Source organism: Caretta caretta, chromosome 6 (genome assembly GCF_965140235.1).
Source record: "Caretta caretta isolate rCarCar2 chromosome 6, rCarCar1.hap1, whole genome shotgun sequence".
Taxonomy (NCBI): domain Eukaryota; kingdom Metazoa; phylum Chordata; order Testudines; family Cheloniidae; genus Caretta; species Caretta caretta.
Window position 1 is genome coordinate 124,469,273 of NC_134211.1, and position 20,352 is coordinate 124,489,624.

Below are 20,352 nucleotides of genomic sequence, written 5' to 3' on the forward strand. Positions count from 1 at the left end.
TATTAACTTGTGCTGCTTCTGATGGATGTACACTGGGAAGAAGGAAAGCCACTATTTATGTAGGATCTAGACCATTTTCAATAGAAGGAATCTTCATATTTCAGTGCCACGAAACGTCATATTGAGGAGCCTACCCTGCCAGATAAGAATGAAGAAATTTAGAAATGGCACATTGGTTGAGACTGTCCATTTCAGTGTCCACCTCAGGATGAATATTTTGTTTGTTTTTTTGTGACTCTGAAATCCATAGATATGTTCTAGGAGTATAGTCCAGTGTGACAATACTGAAAGATATTGCAATTTTAGACCATTGGGAAGCAATTAAACAACCCCCTGTGATATTTTAAAGCAGCATCTTTTTGGGGGGCTCGGGTTCAAGGGAAAAGCCGTGAAGTCGTAAAGAACCTGCGCTTCTTCTCAAACACCAGGCCAGTCTTAAACTACTTCGGGGGTGTGTGTGTGTGTGTGTGCAGAATCAACTCCAGAACTTCAAGTGCAGTACGGACCTTTTAAAAACCTATATTAATGAGTCAGTTGTCTCCTGCTACTTGTGTGTTGAGTAAAGAGTTTCAAAACAGCACTTCTTTGGAAAAAGAAAAGGAGTACTTGTGGCACCTTAGAGACTAACCAATTTATTTGAGCATGAGCTTTCGTGAGCTACAGCTTCTTTCACTTCTTTGGAGTGAATTTTCTTCTCTTTCTCAGTCTGTGAAATAAACTGTATTCTAATAAAGTAGTCTGTGATCTGTGAGCCCTTGACATTTGACAATGAAGTTTTATCAAGCTTTTCCCCCCTCGTAACTGAGGAAATTGCGTGGCATTATCCTATAAACTGAATCACTGTCCCCAGTGCCTTGTTTTTGGATCCTCCCATCCTAGAACTGAGTCTTGTATCTGGCAGACAAATCAAATGAATGATGTTTTATTTTCAGGGTGACATCACTTCGATTCCTGAGCTTGCCAACTACATTAAAGTGTTCAAGTAAGTACTGATGGGAAGAGGCGCTTGTGAAACTAATGTCAATGAATAATTAATGACAGTACTGCATAATTCCCTTTCTGCTCTGCTGTCTGGATTCGTTGCTGCATGCTACTGCTTGGGTTTGTGTGATGTGAAATGTCTTCTAACACATTGACTTCATAGTTGCAGTCTAGCTAAAATACCCTGGTGCTCTAGATATTAAAACTTCCTGTTTGTTTCCACTTTATTTTGCACCTATTCTATACACTGGCCACTTAACATTATTTAAAGGACTCAGCTGTAGCTTTACTACATTTTCTAGTACACTGATTCAGTTCTTCAGATGTATAAGAATTTCATTGCTCCATGCCCCTCCCCACCCTCCCACCCATACCCCTCCGGAGTTGCGGGAGGGGACATGCTTTGGCTACTCTTCACCATTAGCTGGTGCTGAAATGTTTATATTATGTTATGCTAGGAAGTTAATCAAGCAATCCTAAAATTAGAACTGTCATGAAACTAGAAACCTTACTCAAGTGCTTTTCTTGGTTTGAGAGACTAGATGAATAACAAACAAGTGTCCTTCTAATCTGCCTGTTCTCTTCTGGCTGCCAAAAGGAGCAGGTCTGAGTTAACTGCAATGCTCTTCCGGCTCATGTACTGCTTTTTTAGTTATAAATTGGCTCATGGTATGTGGAAACTGGGAATAGTCATGTTTGAATCTTGACTAAATATTCTGGCAGTCATGGGCATCTCTTGCAATTGAGTGTGTATCATGTTAGGGAGATGATGAAAGTTCTGGAATCTGTGCATAGATCTCAATGAGACTTCTTGGGTTAGGAACAGAAGAAAAGCAACTGCATGAGAACAGGGTTGTAATTAACCTTTATTTTGTAATGGTTTGTCTTCTTGAACCGTAGCCTGTCATTTGTTTACTGAAAGTTTTTTTTGTTCATCTTGTAAGGCATATTTATCAGGTTAGCTATAGTACCTGACTCAGTCTGGGTCTCTCTGTGGTATATTTTGATTGCTACAGCACAGTTTCAGAGCTAGTGTGTCTATCCATCTGTGTGAATTCTTTTTAAAAGAGAGAGGCTTAGTTTTTGATACGGTTTGACATAATTAATTGTTAATAAAGGCTTAACTTGGGAAGCTAGCTGATTAGCTAACTAGAGTTGTGGGACTAACATCATTTATCTTTTGGAAGGTGTTAGACTCACTAGACTCTCTTGGATCCATGTACCTAAGGAAAGAGGAGGTGAATATTTAAATTGAACTTTTAATATACAGAAAGGTTAAACAAATCTAAAAAATCTATAAGGCAAAGCACTGGGTGCTCTAGGATCCTAAATTCTCCAGACCTTGCTATAATCATCATCTTTGTCTTTGCTTGAGCTACAGCATCTGCTTCATCTGTTGCTGCAGTTTGGACGAACTGGGGCTTTGTTCTGTTTCTTTAGCCTTCCACCAAAGAAAAAGCCAATTGTGTCTGAGGTGCTGAGAATGGCTTTAGCTCAAGCTGCCACTACTCAACAGGCAGCAGATGATCTAGATTGAAACCAAGGTGTGTTCCTATAGGCATCTGGTTTCCTAAAGAGAATATCTTAACTGTAAAGGACTCGACTCACCTATAAAGAGACTAGAGTGTATTGTGAGAACTTTTTTTAAAAATGGGGCCAGGCAGTATGTTATAAGAAACGCATTTAAATGACTGTGTGTATAAATTGGCCCAATCTTGGATGGGACATGTCCTTTGCATTCTTCGGGCATGTTTTAGAGTGTAGAAGTTGCTATACTAATTCATGAAAGAAACACTGTTGTCCCTGGGGCTTGAGAGACTTACCTCACACCTACCAGCATGATGACTAAGCTTAGTAGCCAAAGTGCCCTGCCTTGCCCCTTGCAGGTTAAAATGAGGGTTGCAAAGGAAAATGTGGATCAAGACACACAGACAAATGATGGAAAAACTTGCTCGCTCTTCTTCTCTGGCTAGAGGCTGAACATCTTTAAATGAAAACTGGGGGAGTCATGGCAGCAAACTTTTTGAAACTGAGCCTTCCTTCCCACAACCACATACAGGGCTATTGTGATATCTTAGAACTTTAGGATGGAGAAAACTGATGAAGGCAAAATGAGTGAGACCAGACATCTGCTCATCCCGAAACCAACACTTCATTTAAAAGTTTCATTTCACTAACTTCGTTTAAACTTCACTTGAACTTCATTTCACTAACTTCATTTAAAAGCTGGGCCTTTGGCTCTATTTTTCCCCCCCACCTCCTGACTTCCTCCTAACCCTTCTCCCACGTTTCCAGGCTTCCTCCAGTACCAAGGACTTCTCTCTCCCTACAGTCTTTAGACTGGACAGGAGGAGTCAGTTGTTTTCCTGCTGTTTCCTGGGTATTTCCTCTTTACATTTCACATGCTGGGAATTAAGCCTTGGACTACACTGTTCATTGAGCCCCATAGTGCTCTCTACCCTTAAAATGGAGGAAGCAGGGCAAGCAGAGAAGTAGCCAGTGACTTGTGGGAGGGTCACGAAGGGTCGAGTGGCCCCCCGCAGCAGCCAGCCCCAGCCCGAGAGAGGGAGGAGCAGGGCCAAAGCCTCTTCCAGCCACACTCCCTGGTGCAGCGCAGCATTCCGGATGACTGGGAGAGCACCTGGCTGTGGCAGTAGCAGGCTGCCCCCTGCCCAGGCTTAGCTTCTTGGGACAGAGGCTGAGCGAGCCGGCGGGGGGGGACCCCCCTCTCCCCCACGGTGTCTGAGTCCGCTCCTGCAGGCGCTCTCAAGCATGCTGGCTGTGAGAGAGCCTGCCACCTGACGGGGGAGGGGTGGCAACCTGCTCCCTGCCCAGGCTCTGCTTCTGGGAACAGGAGCTGACTCTGAGCATGCCGCGGGGGGCCCTCTGACTTGCTGAGCCTGGGCGGGGAACAGGCTGTTGCTGCCACAGCCCAGCACGCTCCCAGGCAGCTGCTGCACTGCACCGGGCAGCATCCAGGAATGGCTCTGTCCCACTCCCTGCCTGGCTTCGGCTGCCAAGAAGAGCAGCCGAACATGCCAGGGGGTGGGGGAGAGCCAGCGCCGCAGGAGGACAGAGCCCCATGCACACATACACTGGTAACGTGGGGAGCAGCGGGGAGAGCACGGGGGCACCCGGGCTAGGAGTGTGGCAGGGAGGAGACGTGGGGAGGTTGTGTCCTCCCCTTCAGCTGGTGCCCACCCGGTATGGGGGGTACCGGTCATCTTAAGGAGGCAGAAAGTCAATGAGAGCTATGCTGGGTGATGAAATGGGATGCAGGTATGCAGTGGGAGGCCAAAATAGGTGCATCAGTGCTTTAAATACCGGAAGTTCTATGCTGGAATGAGCCTCTTAAACCTTTCTCGAAGTTCACCCATTAGCAACTAAAATACTTGATCCACTAGAGTGAAATGTAAAATGCCATGGGGTGGGGATTAGAATTCTGTGGGTTTCACGCATGAGGATGGCTACTTCTACATCCCCGTATGGCTTGGTGGAACAGAATATCATGAAGGGCTTCTGTGGAGCTAGCGTTCAGGCCTCCCACAGAGAGGGAACCGAAACCTTTCACTGGACAGACCCCTTTGTAAGGGGCAAGCAAGAGAGACAGCTGTAATAAACCATGTGAAATCAGGTGCCTAAAAGATTACATATGCGTGGCTCTGATTTTGTTTGTTTAACTAACAAACATGATTTTCAATTAAATATCAAAGCATTAACTTTCAAAATAATTAATAAATAACTTTCTTTTAATATTACAGAAGAAAAACAACCTTTTTCCATGATTCATGGAAGCTTCTTTTTATAGGCATTAGTAGGAGTTAGTCTGACACTTGTCCCCTATGGAAGTACTTGGAGTCAAGAGTCCAAGCTTGTAACCTTTTTTTATTTTTCTTGAACAAATCTTCTCTGTAAGAGGGTAATGAAAATAAGCGGACAAATAATTGTGCAACTCCGTTACTGATCCAGTGGGATCACTCATGCATCCGTTTGTTTACTGTACATCATTGTAAGCTCGGGGTTTTAAACCCTGCGGAAGCAGGATTTGGTTGGGGAGGTAAGCAAAGGGAAAAGCTGTGCATCTGGCTTTCTGAATATAAGAACTTCAATATGGTACATGTTCAAGGTACAGAAGATCAGCTTAAGAGCCCAGCTACCTACAATGTCCCTTAAACTAAGCGCTGTTACCCAGGTGAATTGTAGATCTAATGTAGTAATATCGACCTGTCTGGCAGGCCTAAGAAACTGACGCTAAAAGGTTACAAACAATACTGGTGCACCTTCAAAGACACGTCCATTTCCTGCTATAAAAGCAAAGATGAATCCAGTGGAACTCCAGCTCACCAAATGAACTTAAGAGGTAAGGAGAGATGCGTGCCGTTCTAGTAACGTTATCCAAACAAGTCTGTCATTGTCACCATTTATTTCTACATTCAGATTCCTTTTGTTTTACACTTCAGATGTAGTGTTGAGTATTAAAGGAAGTGTTGAGTATTAAAGGAAAAGTGACTGAGGTTTCTAAGTATGGTGTAAAAATACACTTCTAAAGTGATTGTGATGATAGCATAAATAATGCTGTATGGATCAGCAGGCTCGTGGAAAACTTAGCCTGTTTTCACACAGAAAAAAATATTCAAAGCTCATTGTTGAGCTCTGCATTTATTTTAGTTGATGGTACATGTGTCTGGCTTTTAGAGTGAAGCAAAAATAAGTTAGAGCATATAGGAGTTATATATTATGTAATCCTATTTTTTTGTGATGGACTTATTGAAATAAACAAGTTTAGACTTGTAAACAGCAATATTTTCTCTTCAAATGCAGCCTTTTTTCCTCTCCCCTGTTATGTGAGCACACAAGTCTTACGGCACGTCTTCACTGGCAACGTTAAAGCGCTGCCACGGCAGCTCTTTAACGTGGCTTGTGCAGTCACAACACAGCTCAGCACTCTAAAAAAAACCACATCCACGCCGGGCTGGTGAACTGTCTATACTGCCGCATTACAGCGCTGAAATTTGCAGCGCTCAGGGCGGTGTTTTTTTCATACCCCTGAGCGAGAAAGTGGCAGAGCTGTAAAGTCCCAGTGTAAGACTTGCACATTACGTTTAAAATTCCTAAGGCTGCTGGCCTGCCTTATATTCAGAAGTCAACTATTCCAGCTCAGAGGGCTATGGAACAGCAGAAACTACTGACAGCTTTAATTTTTTACCATGAAGGCAACAACAGACAGGCTGCCAAATGATCTCAGACTATAGTTACGGAGATGTGTAGCCTGGAATACCTTTTTGGGAGCTTTTGACGTTGCTGCTTCTGACTGCATTTTAAAAGAATCTTGGAGACTGAGTTGAAATGAAGCCCACGTTAACTTAGATGTTTTCAAGAAACTGGAGTTCTCAAAATGCTTAACATCTAATACAAACATTTTAAGATTTTTCAGCAACCAAATTTGAGGAAAACTAGTGCCTCAGTACTGAAGGTATAAGCAGCACACCCAACCCATGTAATTTTTACAGGATGATAGTTTTAGATTAGTAACACCCCACCTGACACCTGGTTTTGCTGTTATAAGAGAATTATTAGACTAGGTAATTCCATTCAAAATGTTGGTCCATTTGAGAGGAAATGAAGGGTCAAGCAAATTTTGTAATGCCAAATTTAATTGAACTTGTATAGCGTTTTTGTTTTTCTCCCTCAAAATAGATCTTGCTTTTCATTTTTCCGTCCATCGTCTTGGAGATGATTCACCACAGAAGCTGAAATGTTATAGCCTAGATTGTAATTTAAACAGTTAGCTAAATCCCGCAATGTGGGTTTACATTATTATCTGCAGTACCACACCCTTTGCAACTAGGCAGATGGCTTGCAGCTAAAGCCAGAGCTATCAGTTTGCTCCTAACACTGTTTTGTACATTTTCCTCTGATTTCCCTTAATTTTTTACTTGCTTTAAAAACAAAGCATGGTGTACATTCTTCAGCCAGGTTATAACACATCATATCACTGGGACACTGTTTTAATACTATTAGACTGGAGTGGTGTGTGTGTTTGTTTTTGTTTTTAGAGCCTGTGTCTCCGTACACACTAATCACTAGCTCTTTTATTACAGGGTGCGAGGTTACTCCTGATGTAAACATCTCTGGTCAGAAGTTTAATATCAAACTTCTGATTCCAGTTGCAGATGGTATGAATGAAATCTGGCTTCGCTGTGATAATGTAAGTCCCTGACTGGCTTTGTTTTCTCTTTGCCCCCCATATACTCCTCCACCATGGCTTACATTTTGATAGGCTGGTCATATTCTTTTGACAAACGCACAGCATTGTGTGTATATAGATGTAATGTACAAGACTGGCCCTTACTCCTTTTCCTTATGTACCACTGTTATATCCTACACTTTGGTCAGAGTTTTGGCCCATTGTATGTCTCTTGTACTGAAAAATGTTCGATTCTTGTACTGAAAAATTCGACAGAGCTTTGTTTGAACAGAAAAAAGAAAGATTTACCTTCCTTTTGAGTGCCCTTTTTGCCTTTAATTGCAGGAGAAGCAGTATGCACACTGGATGGCAGCCTGCAGGCTAGCCTCCAAGGGCAAGACCATGGCAGATAGCTCGTACAACTTAGAAGTTCAGAATATTCTGTCATTTTTGAAGATGCAGCATTTGAACCCAGATCCACAGTTAATCCCAGAACAAGTCACAACTGACATTAATCCAGAATGTCTGGTTTCACCTCGCTACCTGAAAAAGTACAAGAACAAACAGGTACTGGGGTTTTAGTCATTTTCCAGAAATCTTGTGTTTAACCCAAAGAGTGAAATCCTGGTCCCATTGAAGTCAATGGGAGTTTTGTCATGGCAGTAGATGACTTCACTAGGGTTAAGATTTCATCCTAGGTACATCGGATGTTAATGCATTTTAACAGAATTTGACAATGTTACTACTTAAATCGTGTGTAAATTTAATTTTTGGTTTTGAACCAATATCAAGTGATTGCAGCATGTGATCCCAGTGATCTTAAGTATGTTTTATTCAGAGTATGTATGTCAAATTTGCAATTAGATAGCAGACGTTGACAGTCTCCCAGAGTCTGAACAATGGGAGTCAATTATGTTACGCACATTTTTGAAACTTCTGTAATATGGTACACAGAAAAGAAGAACATCTGCACATCAGTAAATTGGTCAATTCTGTATACCTTAATATTAATGTAATGGGATGTTTGTGGCAGAGTAAATCAACAGTAGGAATTGATTTTTAGTTCAGTTCATGTGCACAAAGCTCATGCAGAAATTCTTGGGATTAATTTAGGTTCCCATTGTTTACAAAGTGTTCTACACAGGCTTTGCTGTAATGTAATCTGTATTTTTTTTTATTCGCACTGTTCCAACACTTGTAAATAGATGAAATACCAGCCATTGAAAATGTATATTTTTAAAGAACTGTGACTTAATTTGAGTAGTAATCTATATCTAGTCAGTGAATGGTAGAATCATATTATTTCTACCACAAAACAAGCAAATACGTGGGTTGCACAAAGTCTCACAGTATTTGGCTAAAGTTGCAAAAATAACTAAAGCATTGCTCAGTGTCTCTGATGATTTAGTAAACTCAAGTACACTGATTGTTAATCTGTAGTTAAATTACTGTGTCTGAATCTGATCTCTGGAAATCAGAAGGGGGATTGCCATGCAGAGAAGCGGGAAAATGTAGCTATTTATTGGCACAGTATGATTTCCTGACAGTGGAATTTCATTTTCTATAGCCCTTATTATTCTCCAAATAAGCCTTTATATCCATGGGGACGGGGAAGGATTGCATATATAACAAATTATAACATATATAAGACATTGTAGACTTGATCTTAGTAAAATAGACCCTGGGGAAACAATTAACTCGTATTATTTATATAGTGTGTTTATATCTTGGCTAAGAAGCAATAGGTGCAACACTGGAGATAGCAGTAAAAGACTTGTAAAAGCCAGGCCAACGATTCTGAAGCCACAGATCCCTTTTGAAGATTAGTTAAGTATAAATAGAGCCTTTCATTTATAAAGGCAGCAAGAATGTTCAGCAGTTTTGCCCCCTTTGCATTTTATTAGTTTCCTCCTTCTTGGTGTCCTGGAAGTTGTGTAAGTTGCATTGAGACTGTTTGTTTATCACACAGCATCATGTGATGGGGGAGTGATGGGGAATGGAGGAAATGCTGCCCTCAGGGAATTCATGGAATGTAGCCTGCCAGCTAAAAAAGGAACACCAAGTTATTGCAATTTATTAAATTGAGGGTAATTTTCGGGGGGAAACTTCTCACCAAGTGCAAATTTATCTGAAATGTACATTTACAATATCCACTGATCTGTTAAAGATAAATGTCAAGTTTTCACTAACCCATACAGTCTCATTATTGGACTAATGACCTCAATAGGTCAATATAAATGTGAATGTCCTTGATCACGTTAACTATTGTATCAGATGGATGAGTTGGTCTGCTTAGGAATGTGGTGATACGGACACTTGGTTTACAAACCAGCCCTCTAACTGGTTCATGGTTTTACTGTAAACTGACATTTGCAATATTACAGGTTTGCAAATGGATTTAGGACGTGCTAAGACAGAAACACAATAGCAAACTGTTTAGATTCATAGCATTTAAATATTAATTTGTGAATTCTGATTTGGTTTTGTGGCATTTACTCTGCTCAGACCAATGAATTTCTGTGGTTTTACATCTAAAACATTCAGTCCAAAATAAACAGAAGACTGCATTTATGGTTGCAGTCCTTAGTGTAGCTGTATCCTCAGGAAAGAGGATGCATAAAGCAGATGGCAATTTTAATTTTTGTTTTCCTTGTGTAATTTTAGAATCTCTGTAGCCACTGAACTGTGTTGGGCATTTTAATTTATTCTCTGAGAAAGGTACTATGGGGATATTTTCCTCATATCTGAAGTGACCGAAGCTAGTTTTTTTAAATGGTAAATGGCTTTGCGCACTCTAAAGAGAAGTAAACCTGAGTCTCGTTCAACCAAAGACCTTGAAAGAAGGCTGAGGATGGGAATTTTCCCTCTATTTTTTGACTTTGGCCACTGGTGGAATTCTGAAATACCTATAAAATGTACATAAATCATTCTAGATGAATGAGACATTCCTAATTTTTGATGGCTGTAGAATGAGGGATGGTTCTATGTTTCCTTGTTCCCTTTTTCATGCTTGCGTTCACTTTTTGCTGTTTTCCTTCCTAAGAAAATTTGCATGTTTTTTGCTTGAACTTCAGTTTGCAGATAATTTGCACTTTTTTCTTTGCTTTGTTGCCATATTTCTGATTGCTTTTTTTTTTCTTTCTGATTCCTTTTCCTTTATTCGCATTGTCATCTACAGCCAGGCTATATAAGAGACTTGGTAAGTGACAGTAAAAATAAATAAATTTAAAATTCAGATTAATTTAATTTAAAAAATAGTTTAAAACCCTTTCATATGGAGAGTAGTCCTAAAACAAAACACCTAGAGGAACATAACTCTTTTAGTATTAATGATGATGATCCCCAGTGATTTTATGCTGTCAATCTGCTAATAAGAATCCTTTATACTAGAAATGTACATTTCAGGAGTTGATTCTCATTGTGCATCTTAAAATTTAATGTGTGCCCAAAACGTTTGCATCTATAATCATGCCTGGCATATAAAAAGAATACCCACAAATATTTAGTGGTGCTTAGGTAAAAGCAGCTCCATATTTATCTTTTATTAACTATGGCACGAATGGCAGCTATTTTCTGTGACATACTCCATTTCATGACCGATAGCATATGATGCAGTTTAGAAACGTCAAACATCTGTTTGACAGTGTAATTGACTTACTAAAATTCCCAACAGGGAGTCTAACATTATATACATGGTTTTGGGTGTGTAGGGTTTGTTTGTTTGTTTTTTTGTTTTGTTATGGTTTTGGGGGGGGCGTGTGGTTTACACAATATTTCAAACGTTACAACAGTTGCCTGAAGACTGTGTCTAATCACATTCAGATCACAGCCAGGATATTGGAGGCCCATCAGAATGTAGCTCAGATGAGTCTAATTGAAGCCAAGATGCGATTTATTCAAGCTTGGCAGTCTCTACCAGAATTTGGCATCACACACTTTATTGCAAGGTCAGTGGTTCTGCTAAGTAATAAAGTAAAATTTTCATGTATGAATGTGCAGATTATTGTCTTATTTGAAGCTACCATGAGATATTCCTAGTTGGGAACAGTGTAGTTTATACAGAAACAGCTTCTGTAAAATGCTTTAATATGCATAATTATAACTTCACACACAACGTTATTTGCATGTAATACTTAGAATTCTATATAAATGTCTGGGGAAGGATTTTAATCCATTGCTGCATTTATTGATCCTCTCTGTAGCTCTGAAGTAATAAGTTGCATCAGCACTGGAAAGAAAAATGAAAATTACATTGGTTCAGCTTGTTTTATGAGTCAGTTCAATAATTGAACAAACAACATTTCTGCATATGTTTAAGGTTTACCTTTTATAAATCTAAATGTCATAGATTCCAAGGGGGCAAGAAAGAAGAGCTGATTGGAATTGCCTACAACAGACTCATAAGAATGGATGCAAGCACTGGAGATGCAATTAAAACGTGGCGATTCAGCAACATGAAACAGTGGAATGTAAACTGGGAAATAAAAATGGTAAGCAAGGTCGCATTTACAGAGCTGGGAAACACTGTTGTTTGCCCAAATGTCCATTGTAAGGCGTCTTTTTTTGATAAAAACTACATATACACATGACTTAGATTTAGCCTGAGGGTTCCTCCTGATTTTGTTGGATGGGAGGACACTGCTTGGTTTCATAAACTATTTCTCTTTCTCTCCTTTGAGTCCAAGATTTCTTTTTAAACTATTTACAGTTTGTGTAGGGTTTTTGAGTGCAATTCCGTCTTGTGTGAGCTAATTCATTTACAGCATCCCCAAGAGTTTCTTATACACTATAAGGAATCCACTTAAGATTTTACTACTTCCTTGGAAATAACTGTATCACACCTCCCCCACCTAGCTGGGCCTGGTGATTGTCTAGATTGGCAAAAAGAAAAGGAGTACTTGTGGCACCTTAGAGACTAACCAATTTATTTGAGCATAAGCTTTCGTGAGCTACAGCTCACTTCGTCGGATGCATAAAAGTGGAAAATACAGTGAGGATGTTTTTATACACACAGACCATGAAAAAATGGGTGTTTATCACTACAAAAGGCTTTCTCTCCCCCCACCCCACTCTCCTGCTGGTAATAGCTTATCTAAAGTGATCACTCTCCTTACAATATGTATGATAATCAAGGTGGGCCATTTCCAGCACAAATCCCAGGGTTTAACAAGAACGTCTGAGGAACAGTGGGGAGGGGGAAGGAATAGGTTACCTATTTCCCCTTGTTTATTCCTCCTCTTCCCCCCCCGCCCAGATTTGCGAATACAGACTAACACGGCTGTTACTCTGAAACCTGTCTAGATTGGGTGGCTTTGTGTCTTGGTGATCTAGTAAAGTTTTCTGATTTTTATTTATTTTATTTTTTTAAATGAAGCTATTTCTAGGAAGACATTGTTTAGCTCTAATGTATAATCAGTGTTTGTCATTTGGGGACCTATTCTACTTCCATTAGTCAGCGGAAAGGTTCTTTCTGACTCCAACAGGAGAATCTTTAAAAACCAGTGTTTAAAAACTATTCAGTGACCTTTTTTCACTAAACCCCAATTAGACCCTTATTACTCAGAAGATGTTTCTAGTCTGTGTGCAAACACGCAGCTCGATACCTAAGCAAAATGAAACTTCTGGGCTAAGAGGGTAATACTGGACTGCTTACTGTGTATAGCTAAATTACATAGATTTTGTTTTGTTTTAGTTTTCACTTTTTTATTTGCAGCCCAACTTAGAGTTCTGTGGAACTAATGGGCAGTCAGTATCAGATGCTGTTGTGTAAACATTGAGCTGGTCCTCTAACCAGCTTTTACTGTACATACATAAACCCCCACCAGCACTTTGCAGGTGCAATGCCTGGTTAAAACTTCCCACTGTTGTGGTATTTAAAGGGCACATGCCTGTGAATATCCACAATTAGAGGCTGAGGGCTGAAAATATGTCCCAGTAGCTTTAAATTTTGGGGCGGTTTGGATTTTTTTAACCAGTTCCTTAAGCCACAGTATCCCAGGTTGTTCAGACCAGATGCTCTGCAAGGAACTTGTTGGCTTCGCTCATCCCAGAGTCTGACTGGTATGGTCTAGCAACACTACTGGCCTCAAGAATTAATAAACCGTACCATAGGTGCCGACTCCATGGGTGCTCCTGGGCTGGAGCACCCACAGGGAAAAATTGGTGGGTGCTCTGCACCCACCAGCAGCTCCCCGCCCCAGCTCACCTCCCCCTGAGTGCGCCACATCCCGCTTCTCCCCCCTCCCTCCCAGCTTGCCACTGCAAAACAGTTGTTTCACGTGGCAAGCGCTGGGAGGGAGGGGGAACGCAGCATGCTCGGGGGAAGAGGCGGGGCCGGGGCGGGGATTTGGGGAGGGATCCGATGGGGCAGGGAGGGGGCGGAGTTGGGACGTGGACTTTGGGGAAGGGGTTGGGATGGGAGTGGGGAAGGGGTGTAGTCAAGGCAGTGGTGGGGGGGGCACGAGCACCCACCAGTGCTGGGGAAAGTTGGTGCCTATGAACAGTACATCACTGGAAGGAGACTTTTCTGAAGACTTCAAATGAGACTGTTAACAGAACCATAATAGGCTTCTTGGGGGAAACTAATAAATTGGGGGGCAAATGCTGGCCCCTAATAGTTCTCTATCCAATCATTTTTTCTTTTCAGAAAATAGACATAGAATATCAAGCAGGAAACTTTAAACAATTGCTTACTACAAGGGAGACTTTATTCCATCAGGGGCAAAGGAGATTTAAAATGTTTGGACAAGAACAATATTTGCTTCATCTTAAGCTACATTACTGTGTTTGTTTAGACAATACAGAATACATCTAGGCTAATGGAGAAGCACAGTAATGTGGACAGGGGGAATTCTTGAAGTTGGTATAATTAACATGACCATCTTGTTGATCCTAATCCAGTGTCTTTTGCACTGTAGGTTACCGTAGAGTTTGCAGATGATGTAAGGGTTTCCTTCATTTGCACTGAGGTGGATTGCAAAGTGGTTCATGAATTCATTGGTGGCTACATCTTCTTGTCAACGCGAGCAAAAGACCAGAATGAAAGTTTAGACGAAGAGATGTTTTACAAACTTACCAGCGGTTGGGTGTGAGTTTGATGTATTGTATACTGAGAGAAACCCCATGGCCATATTAATATTTAACTTTAAAAGCTGTTATTTGAAATATGCTGCTTAATAAAGTAAGCTTGAAATGTATCTCTTTTTTTTATCATGGAAATTTTTGCATTACCAGACCAGTTAATGTGTGTGCACTAATGAGCACTTCCGTTAATCTGCTATGAAGAGACAGTTCATAGGCTACATAATGTAGCAAATTCTGCCATTGGTCTTTAGACACAAGACACAATGGGCAGATCATGATCAGATTTGACTGATTTAAGATAGCCAAATTATAAAGAGAACTCTAAGCCATCTACTATAAAGCTATCCAGGGCTTAAACTATATGAAGTCTATTTATCATGTTTAATGCATGTTTTTTTCTTTAGTGTTTTTTTTTATATACTGTAAATTTGACCTCCTGTTTTTTTAAGTCCTCCTCCCTTTGAGTAGAATTTTGATCTCTATTTTCACACTACATGAATCAGGACAGTTGCAGATGCCTGATGTTATTTTGAAGATAGTTGTGTGGGGCCCTGAAGAACAGTCCTCTGTTAGTCTGTTATAGTTTGGTTTATTTGTTAACTATTTCCTTTGGATAATCATTTATATTGTCTTTTTTTTTTTTTTTACACCGTATTGTATTACAACACTCTTAGTACTCACCAGCATACTCACTGTCTGCCTATGATATGCAAACTTTTTCATTACAATATGAAGTAAAGGTCTATGAAGTATAAGTTTTGTGTAACTTATGTAAAAACACAAATTTTATAAAATTGTACAGTTTTTTTAACTAGTCTCACAAGCCAACTAGAATTTTGCATAGATCTAGTGTCCGCATTAACTATATAGTGCTTTTAAAAGGATATGGATAGTAATTTAGAAATTGACGTACAATACATTTTTATCTAAGTTAAGTATGACTTTGTTAGAGTTGTGCAACACTGTCCTTAATAACTCTAATGCCTGGAGTTGGGGTGTCCCCATACATTGCACCAGTGCAGAATTAATACTAATAAGGGAGCTCCTGTCCCACCCAATGCCGAGGAATAACCAGTATTGTGTTCCGATAGTCTGTGGTTTAAAGACTATGTACAAATGCATTTTATTTTAAATAAAAGTCGGACCTTTTATTTAATGTTCAGTTTCCACTTCTGGTTCTTGTGCCTTGTGTAGAGTAATCTTAATTTCATACCCTACCAAATAGATTTACCAGCACGTTCTATAGGATTTCACAGGTTGTCACTGTTGCTAATAACTTGTCCAGTTGCATAAGAAATCAAACCTTGTGCTGTGATCCCATCCTATCTCACAAGCAAGTGTTGTGTGGGTGGGTCAGTTCTTGGATGGATCACCTTCATGGCAAGCCCTAGTACTGGGGATTAGATAGGTAGCACTCTTCTCTTCCATGCCAGTACTGAACAGATATTGCAGCATGGTACTGGGGGGGCGGAGGGGACTTTCTGCTGCTAGCCGGTGGTGGTGTTGTCTTTCAGACGAAATGTGAAATGGATGTCTTGGCTATGGTCACTAAGGACTTGTCTCCACTTCAAAGTTAACTCGAGTGTTGTCCCTAACTCAAGTCCAATCCCCACACACAAACCCTTAACTCAAGGTGCAGTGGTGCTTGAGTTGGCTAGCCTGTCATGGGGTGTAGGCTAAAGCCTGAGTCAGCAGCTGGTGAGCTGTGCTTAATACAACCTCTCTGCAGTGTGGACGCAGGCTAGCTCCACTCAAATGCCACTGGTCCTCAGTGCCTTCCTGCAGTTTCCCCGTGCGACAAGCACAGACAAGTTCTCCCACAACTTACTGGCCAGCAATTCAGAGGGACTCCGCTTCCTGCAGCATGAAGAACCGTGGATATGCCCCCAGAAGTCTGAGCATTACAGATGAATGAGTACAGCACCAGTGTGGATGCAGCAGCTCTAGTGTTAACTTCCCACTATAGCCACTCTCACAAGCTAGGCTAACTTGAGAGGAGTGACTCCAGTGTGGGTAACTCGAGTTAACTCTGCAGCAAAGACATTCCCTCAGTATCCTACAGCATTAGCCAGGTGGTTGGGTGTGTTAACCCCCACTGTCTCGCCTCCCTAAATGCTCCCTGCATTTCCAGTGGGCTATAGTGTTCTTTCCTGATCGTACACTGATATGTAGCATTGCCATATGCAGTAAAGGAGCTGCTGTATTTCACCACACCACACAACAAAAACACTAACTCAGGAACTTGGCCTTGCAACAAAGCCCAATGCCAACTCTGTCCACATTTATTCAAGTGACACCATCATAGGACCTAATCACATTAGCAATGCCATCAGGGGTCATTCACTTGTGGGAACGGTCACCCGCAGCCAGGCTAAACAAGCCGTGAGGCCTAGCTCTGTTCCGAAACTTCTATCAGGACCCGGTCAGGGGTAATGGACCCGGACCCCAGGCCAATGTCTGCAACAGCAGTAGTGGATCCAGTCCCAGAGACCCAGACGGAACCAGTCCCAGAACTGGAACCAGCCAAACAACCAACACCAGACGCAGTGTCAGCACTGAATCCAGTACTTGCAACCTCAACACCAGAGGGCCCCACCGAACCTGAACTGGCAGCAGCCGATAACCCTACACAAGAGGCTCAGCCGGAGCCTGAATCCCAACATAGTGCACCAGCAGAGAGCAGTTCCCAGTCAACAGAAACAGCTCCATCCCCTATATCGCTTCCAGAGGGACCAAGCCTAGGTCCACAATCCCATGAGGAACTGATGTCTCCAACATCAAGGGAACAGTTCCAGACCGAACAGGAAGCATATGAAAGCCTCCAGAGAGCTTGGATGGCGGCACGGAAAAACCCACCGCCTCTCAGCTCTTCAAATTGATCCAGGTTTGTTGTAGAAAGAGGACTTTTATACAAGGAAACTCTTTCTGGTGGACACCAGGAAGACTGGCATCCTCAGAGACAGTTGGTAGTTCCAACTAAATACCGGGCCAAGCTCTTGAGCTTAGCCCATGATCACCCTAGTGGCCATGTTGGGGTGAACAGGACCAAAGACCGTTTGGGGGGGGTCATTCCACTGGGAGGGAATGGGCAAGGATGTTTCTACCTATGTCCAGTCTTGTGAGGTGTGCCAAATAGTGGGGAAAACACCAAGACCAGGTCAAAGCCCCTCTCCAGCCACTCCCCATCATTGAAGTTCCATTTCAGCGAGTAGCTGTGGATATTCTGGGTCCTTTTCCGAAAAAGACACCCAGAGGAAAGCAGTACATACTGACTTTCATGGATTTTGCCACCCGATGGCCGGAAGCAGTAGCTCTAAGCAACACCAGGGCTAAAAGTGTGTGCCAGGCACTAGCAGACATTTTTGCCAGGGTAGGTTGGCCCTCCGACATCCTCACAGATGCAGGGACTAATTTCCTGGCAGGAACTATGAAAAACCTTTGGGAAGCTCATGGGGTAAATCACTTGGTTGCCACTCCTTACCACCATCAAACAAATGGCATGGTGGAGAAGTTTAATGGAACTTTGGGGGCCATGATACGTAAATTCGTAAATGAGCACTCCAATGATTGGGACCTAGTGTTGCAGCAGTTGCTCTTTGCCTACAGAGCTGTACCACATCCTGGTTTAGGGTTTTCCCCATTTGAACTTGTATATGGCCGTGAGGTTAAGGGGCCATTGCAGTTGGTGAAGCAGCAATGGGAGGGATTTACACCTTCTCCAGGAACTAACATTCTGGACTTTGTAACCAACCTACAAAACACCCTCTGAACCTCTTTAGCCCTTGCTAAAGAAAACTTACAGGATGCTCAAAAAGAGCAAAAAGCCTGGTATGATAAATATGCCAGAGAGCATTCCTTCAAAGTAGGGGACCAGGTCATGTTCTTAAAGGTGCTCCAGGCCCATAAAATGGAAGCATCGTGGGAAGGGCCATTCACGGTCCAGGAGCGCCTGGGAGCTGTTAATTATCTCATAGCCTTCCCCACCTCCAACCGAAAGCCTAAGGTGTGCCATATTAATTCTATAAAGCCCTTTTATTCCAGAGAATTAAAGGTTTGTCAGTTTATAGCCCAGGGAGGAGGAGATGTTGAGTGGCCTGAAGGTGTCTACTACGAAGGGAAAAGTGCTGGGGGTGTGGAAGAGGTGAACCTCTCCATGACCCTTGGGCGTATGCAGCGACAGCAGATCCAGGAGCTGTGTACTAGCTACGCGCCAACGTTCTCAGCCACCCCTGAACTGACTGAACGGGCATACCACTCCATTGACACAGGTAATGCTCACCCAATTAGGGTCCAACTTTACCGGGTGTCTCCGCAAGCTAAAACTGCTATAGAACGGGAGATCCAGGATATGTTACAGATGGGTGTAATCCGCCCCTCTGAAAGTGCATGGGCATCTCCAGTGGTTCTAGTTCCCAAACCAGATGGGGAAATACGTTTTTGCGTGGACTACCATAAGCTAAATGCTGTAACTCGCCCAGACAACTATCCCATGCCACGCACAGATGAACTATTAGAGAAACTGGGACGGGCCCAGTTCATCTCCACCTTGGACTTAACCAAGGGGTACTGGCAGGTACCACTAGATGAATCTGCCAAGGAAAGGTCAGCCTTCACCACACATCTCGGGCTGTATGAATTCAATGTACTCCCTTTCGGGCTGCGAAATGCACCCGCCACTTTCCAAAGACTTGTAGATGGTCTCCTAGCGGGATTAGGAGAATATGCAGTCGCCTACCTTGACGATGTGGCCATATTTTCGGATTCCTGGGCAGACCACCTGGAACATCTACAAAAAGTCCTTGAGCTCATAAGGGAGGCAGGACTAACTGTTAAGGCTAAGAAGTGTCAAATAGGCCTAAACAGAGTGACTTACCTTGGACACCAGGTGGGTCAAGGAACTATCAGCCCCCTACAGGCCAAAGTGGGTGCTATCCAAAAGTGGCCTGTCCCAAAGTCAAAGAAACAGGTTCAATCCTTCTTAGACTTGGCCAGTTATTACAGACTATTTGTACTGCACTATAGCCAAATCGCCGCCCCACTGACAGACCTAACCAAAAAGAAACAGCCAAATACTGTTCAGTGGACCGAAAAGTGTCAGAAGGCCTTTAACAAGCTTAAAGCGACACTCATGTCTGACCCTGTACTAAGGGCCCCAGACTTTGACAAACTGTTCCTAGTAACCACAGATGCGTCCGAGCGTGGTGTGGGAGCAGTCTTAATGCAGAAAGGATCTGATCAAGAATTCCACCCTGTAGTGTTTCTCAGCAAAAAACTGTCCGAGAGGGAAAGCAACTGGTCAGTCACTGAAAAAGAATGTTACGCCATTGTCTACGCTCTGGAAAAGCTACGCCCATATGTTTGGGGACGGCGTTTCCACCTGCAAACCGACCATGCTGCACTGAAGTGGCTTCACACAGTCAAAGAAAATAGCAAAAAACTTCTTCGGTGGAGTTTAGCTCTCCAAGATTTTGATTTCGACATCCAACACATCTCAGGAGCTTCTAACAAAGTGGCTGATGCACTCTCCCGTGAAAGTTTCCCAGAATCAACTGGTTAAAATCGTCCTTGAGATGTAGAAAATATTGTTAGTCTTTATGTACTTGGTAGTATATTTAGAGATGCATGTGTCTTATTAACTCTGTTTTTCCTAGAGCTCCAGGAAGAAATCCCAGCCAGTGTTTCACCCTAGCTGAGATTTGGGGGGGCGTGTCATAAATATAAAGGGAAGGGTAAATCCCTTTGAAATCCCTCCTGGCCAGGGGAAAGCTCCTCTCACCTGTAAAGGGTTAAGAAGCTAAAGGTAACCTCGCTGGCACCTGACCAAAATGTCCAATGAGGAGACAAGATACTTTCAAAAGCTGGGAGGAGGGAGAGAAACAAAGGGTCTGTGTGTCTGTCTATATTCTGTCTTTGCCGGGGATAGACCAGGAATGGAGTCTTAGAACTTTTAATAAGTAATCTAGCTAGGTACGTGTTAGATTATGATTTCTTTAAATGGCTGAGAAAAGAACTGTGCTGAATAGAATAACTATTTCTGTCTGTGTATCTTTTTTGTAACTTAAGGTTTTGCCTAGAGGTGTTCTCTATGTTTTGAATCTAAT

The 20,352-nt window shown here is 42.2% G+C and overlaps 1 protein-coding gene across 5 annotated transcripts in view; it reads left to right on the forward strand.

The window, feature by feature from the left end:
* The window catches only part of FERMT2 (FERM domain containing kindlin 2), a 102,141-nt gene extending 86,734 nt beyond the window's left edge, over positions 1-15,407 (forward strand). For 3 of the 5 annotated variants that reach the window (XM_075129993.1, XM_075129992.1, XM_048853481.2), the window contains 8 exons: positions 933-982; positions 5,217-5,341; positions 7,083-7,189; positions 7,514-7,735; positions 10,347-10,367; positions 10,991-11,115; positions 11,517-11,658; positions 14,086-15,407. In XM_075129993.1, the coding sequence (XP_074986094.1) occupies positions 933-982; positions 5,217-5,341; positions 7,083-7,189; positions 7,514-7,735; positions 10,347-10,367; positions 10,991-11,115; positions 11,517-11,658; positions 14,086-14,259 (966 nt within the window). In that variant the 3' untranslated portion in view covers positions 14,260-15,407. The remainder of the gene's footprint in view (positions 1-932; positions 983-5,216; positions 5,342-7,082; positions 7,190-7,513; positions 7,736-10,346; positions 10,368-10,990; positions 11,116-11,516; positions 11,659-14,085) is intronic. The other 2 variants (XM_075129994.1, XM_048853483.2) reach the window with 1 other exon arrangement.
* Positions 15,408-20,352: the final 4,945 nt, after the last annotated feature.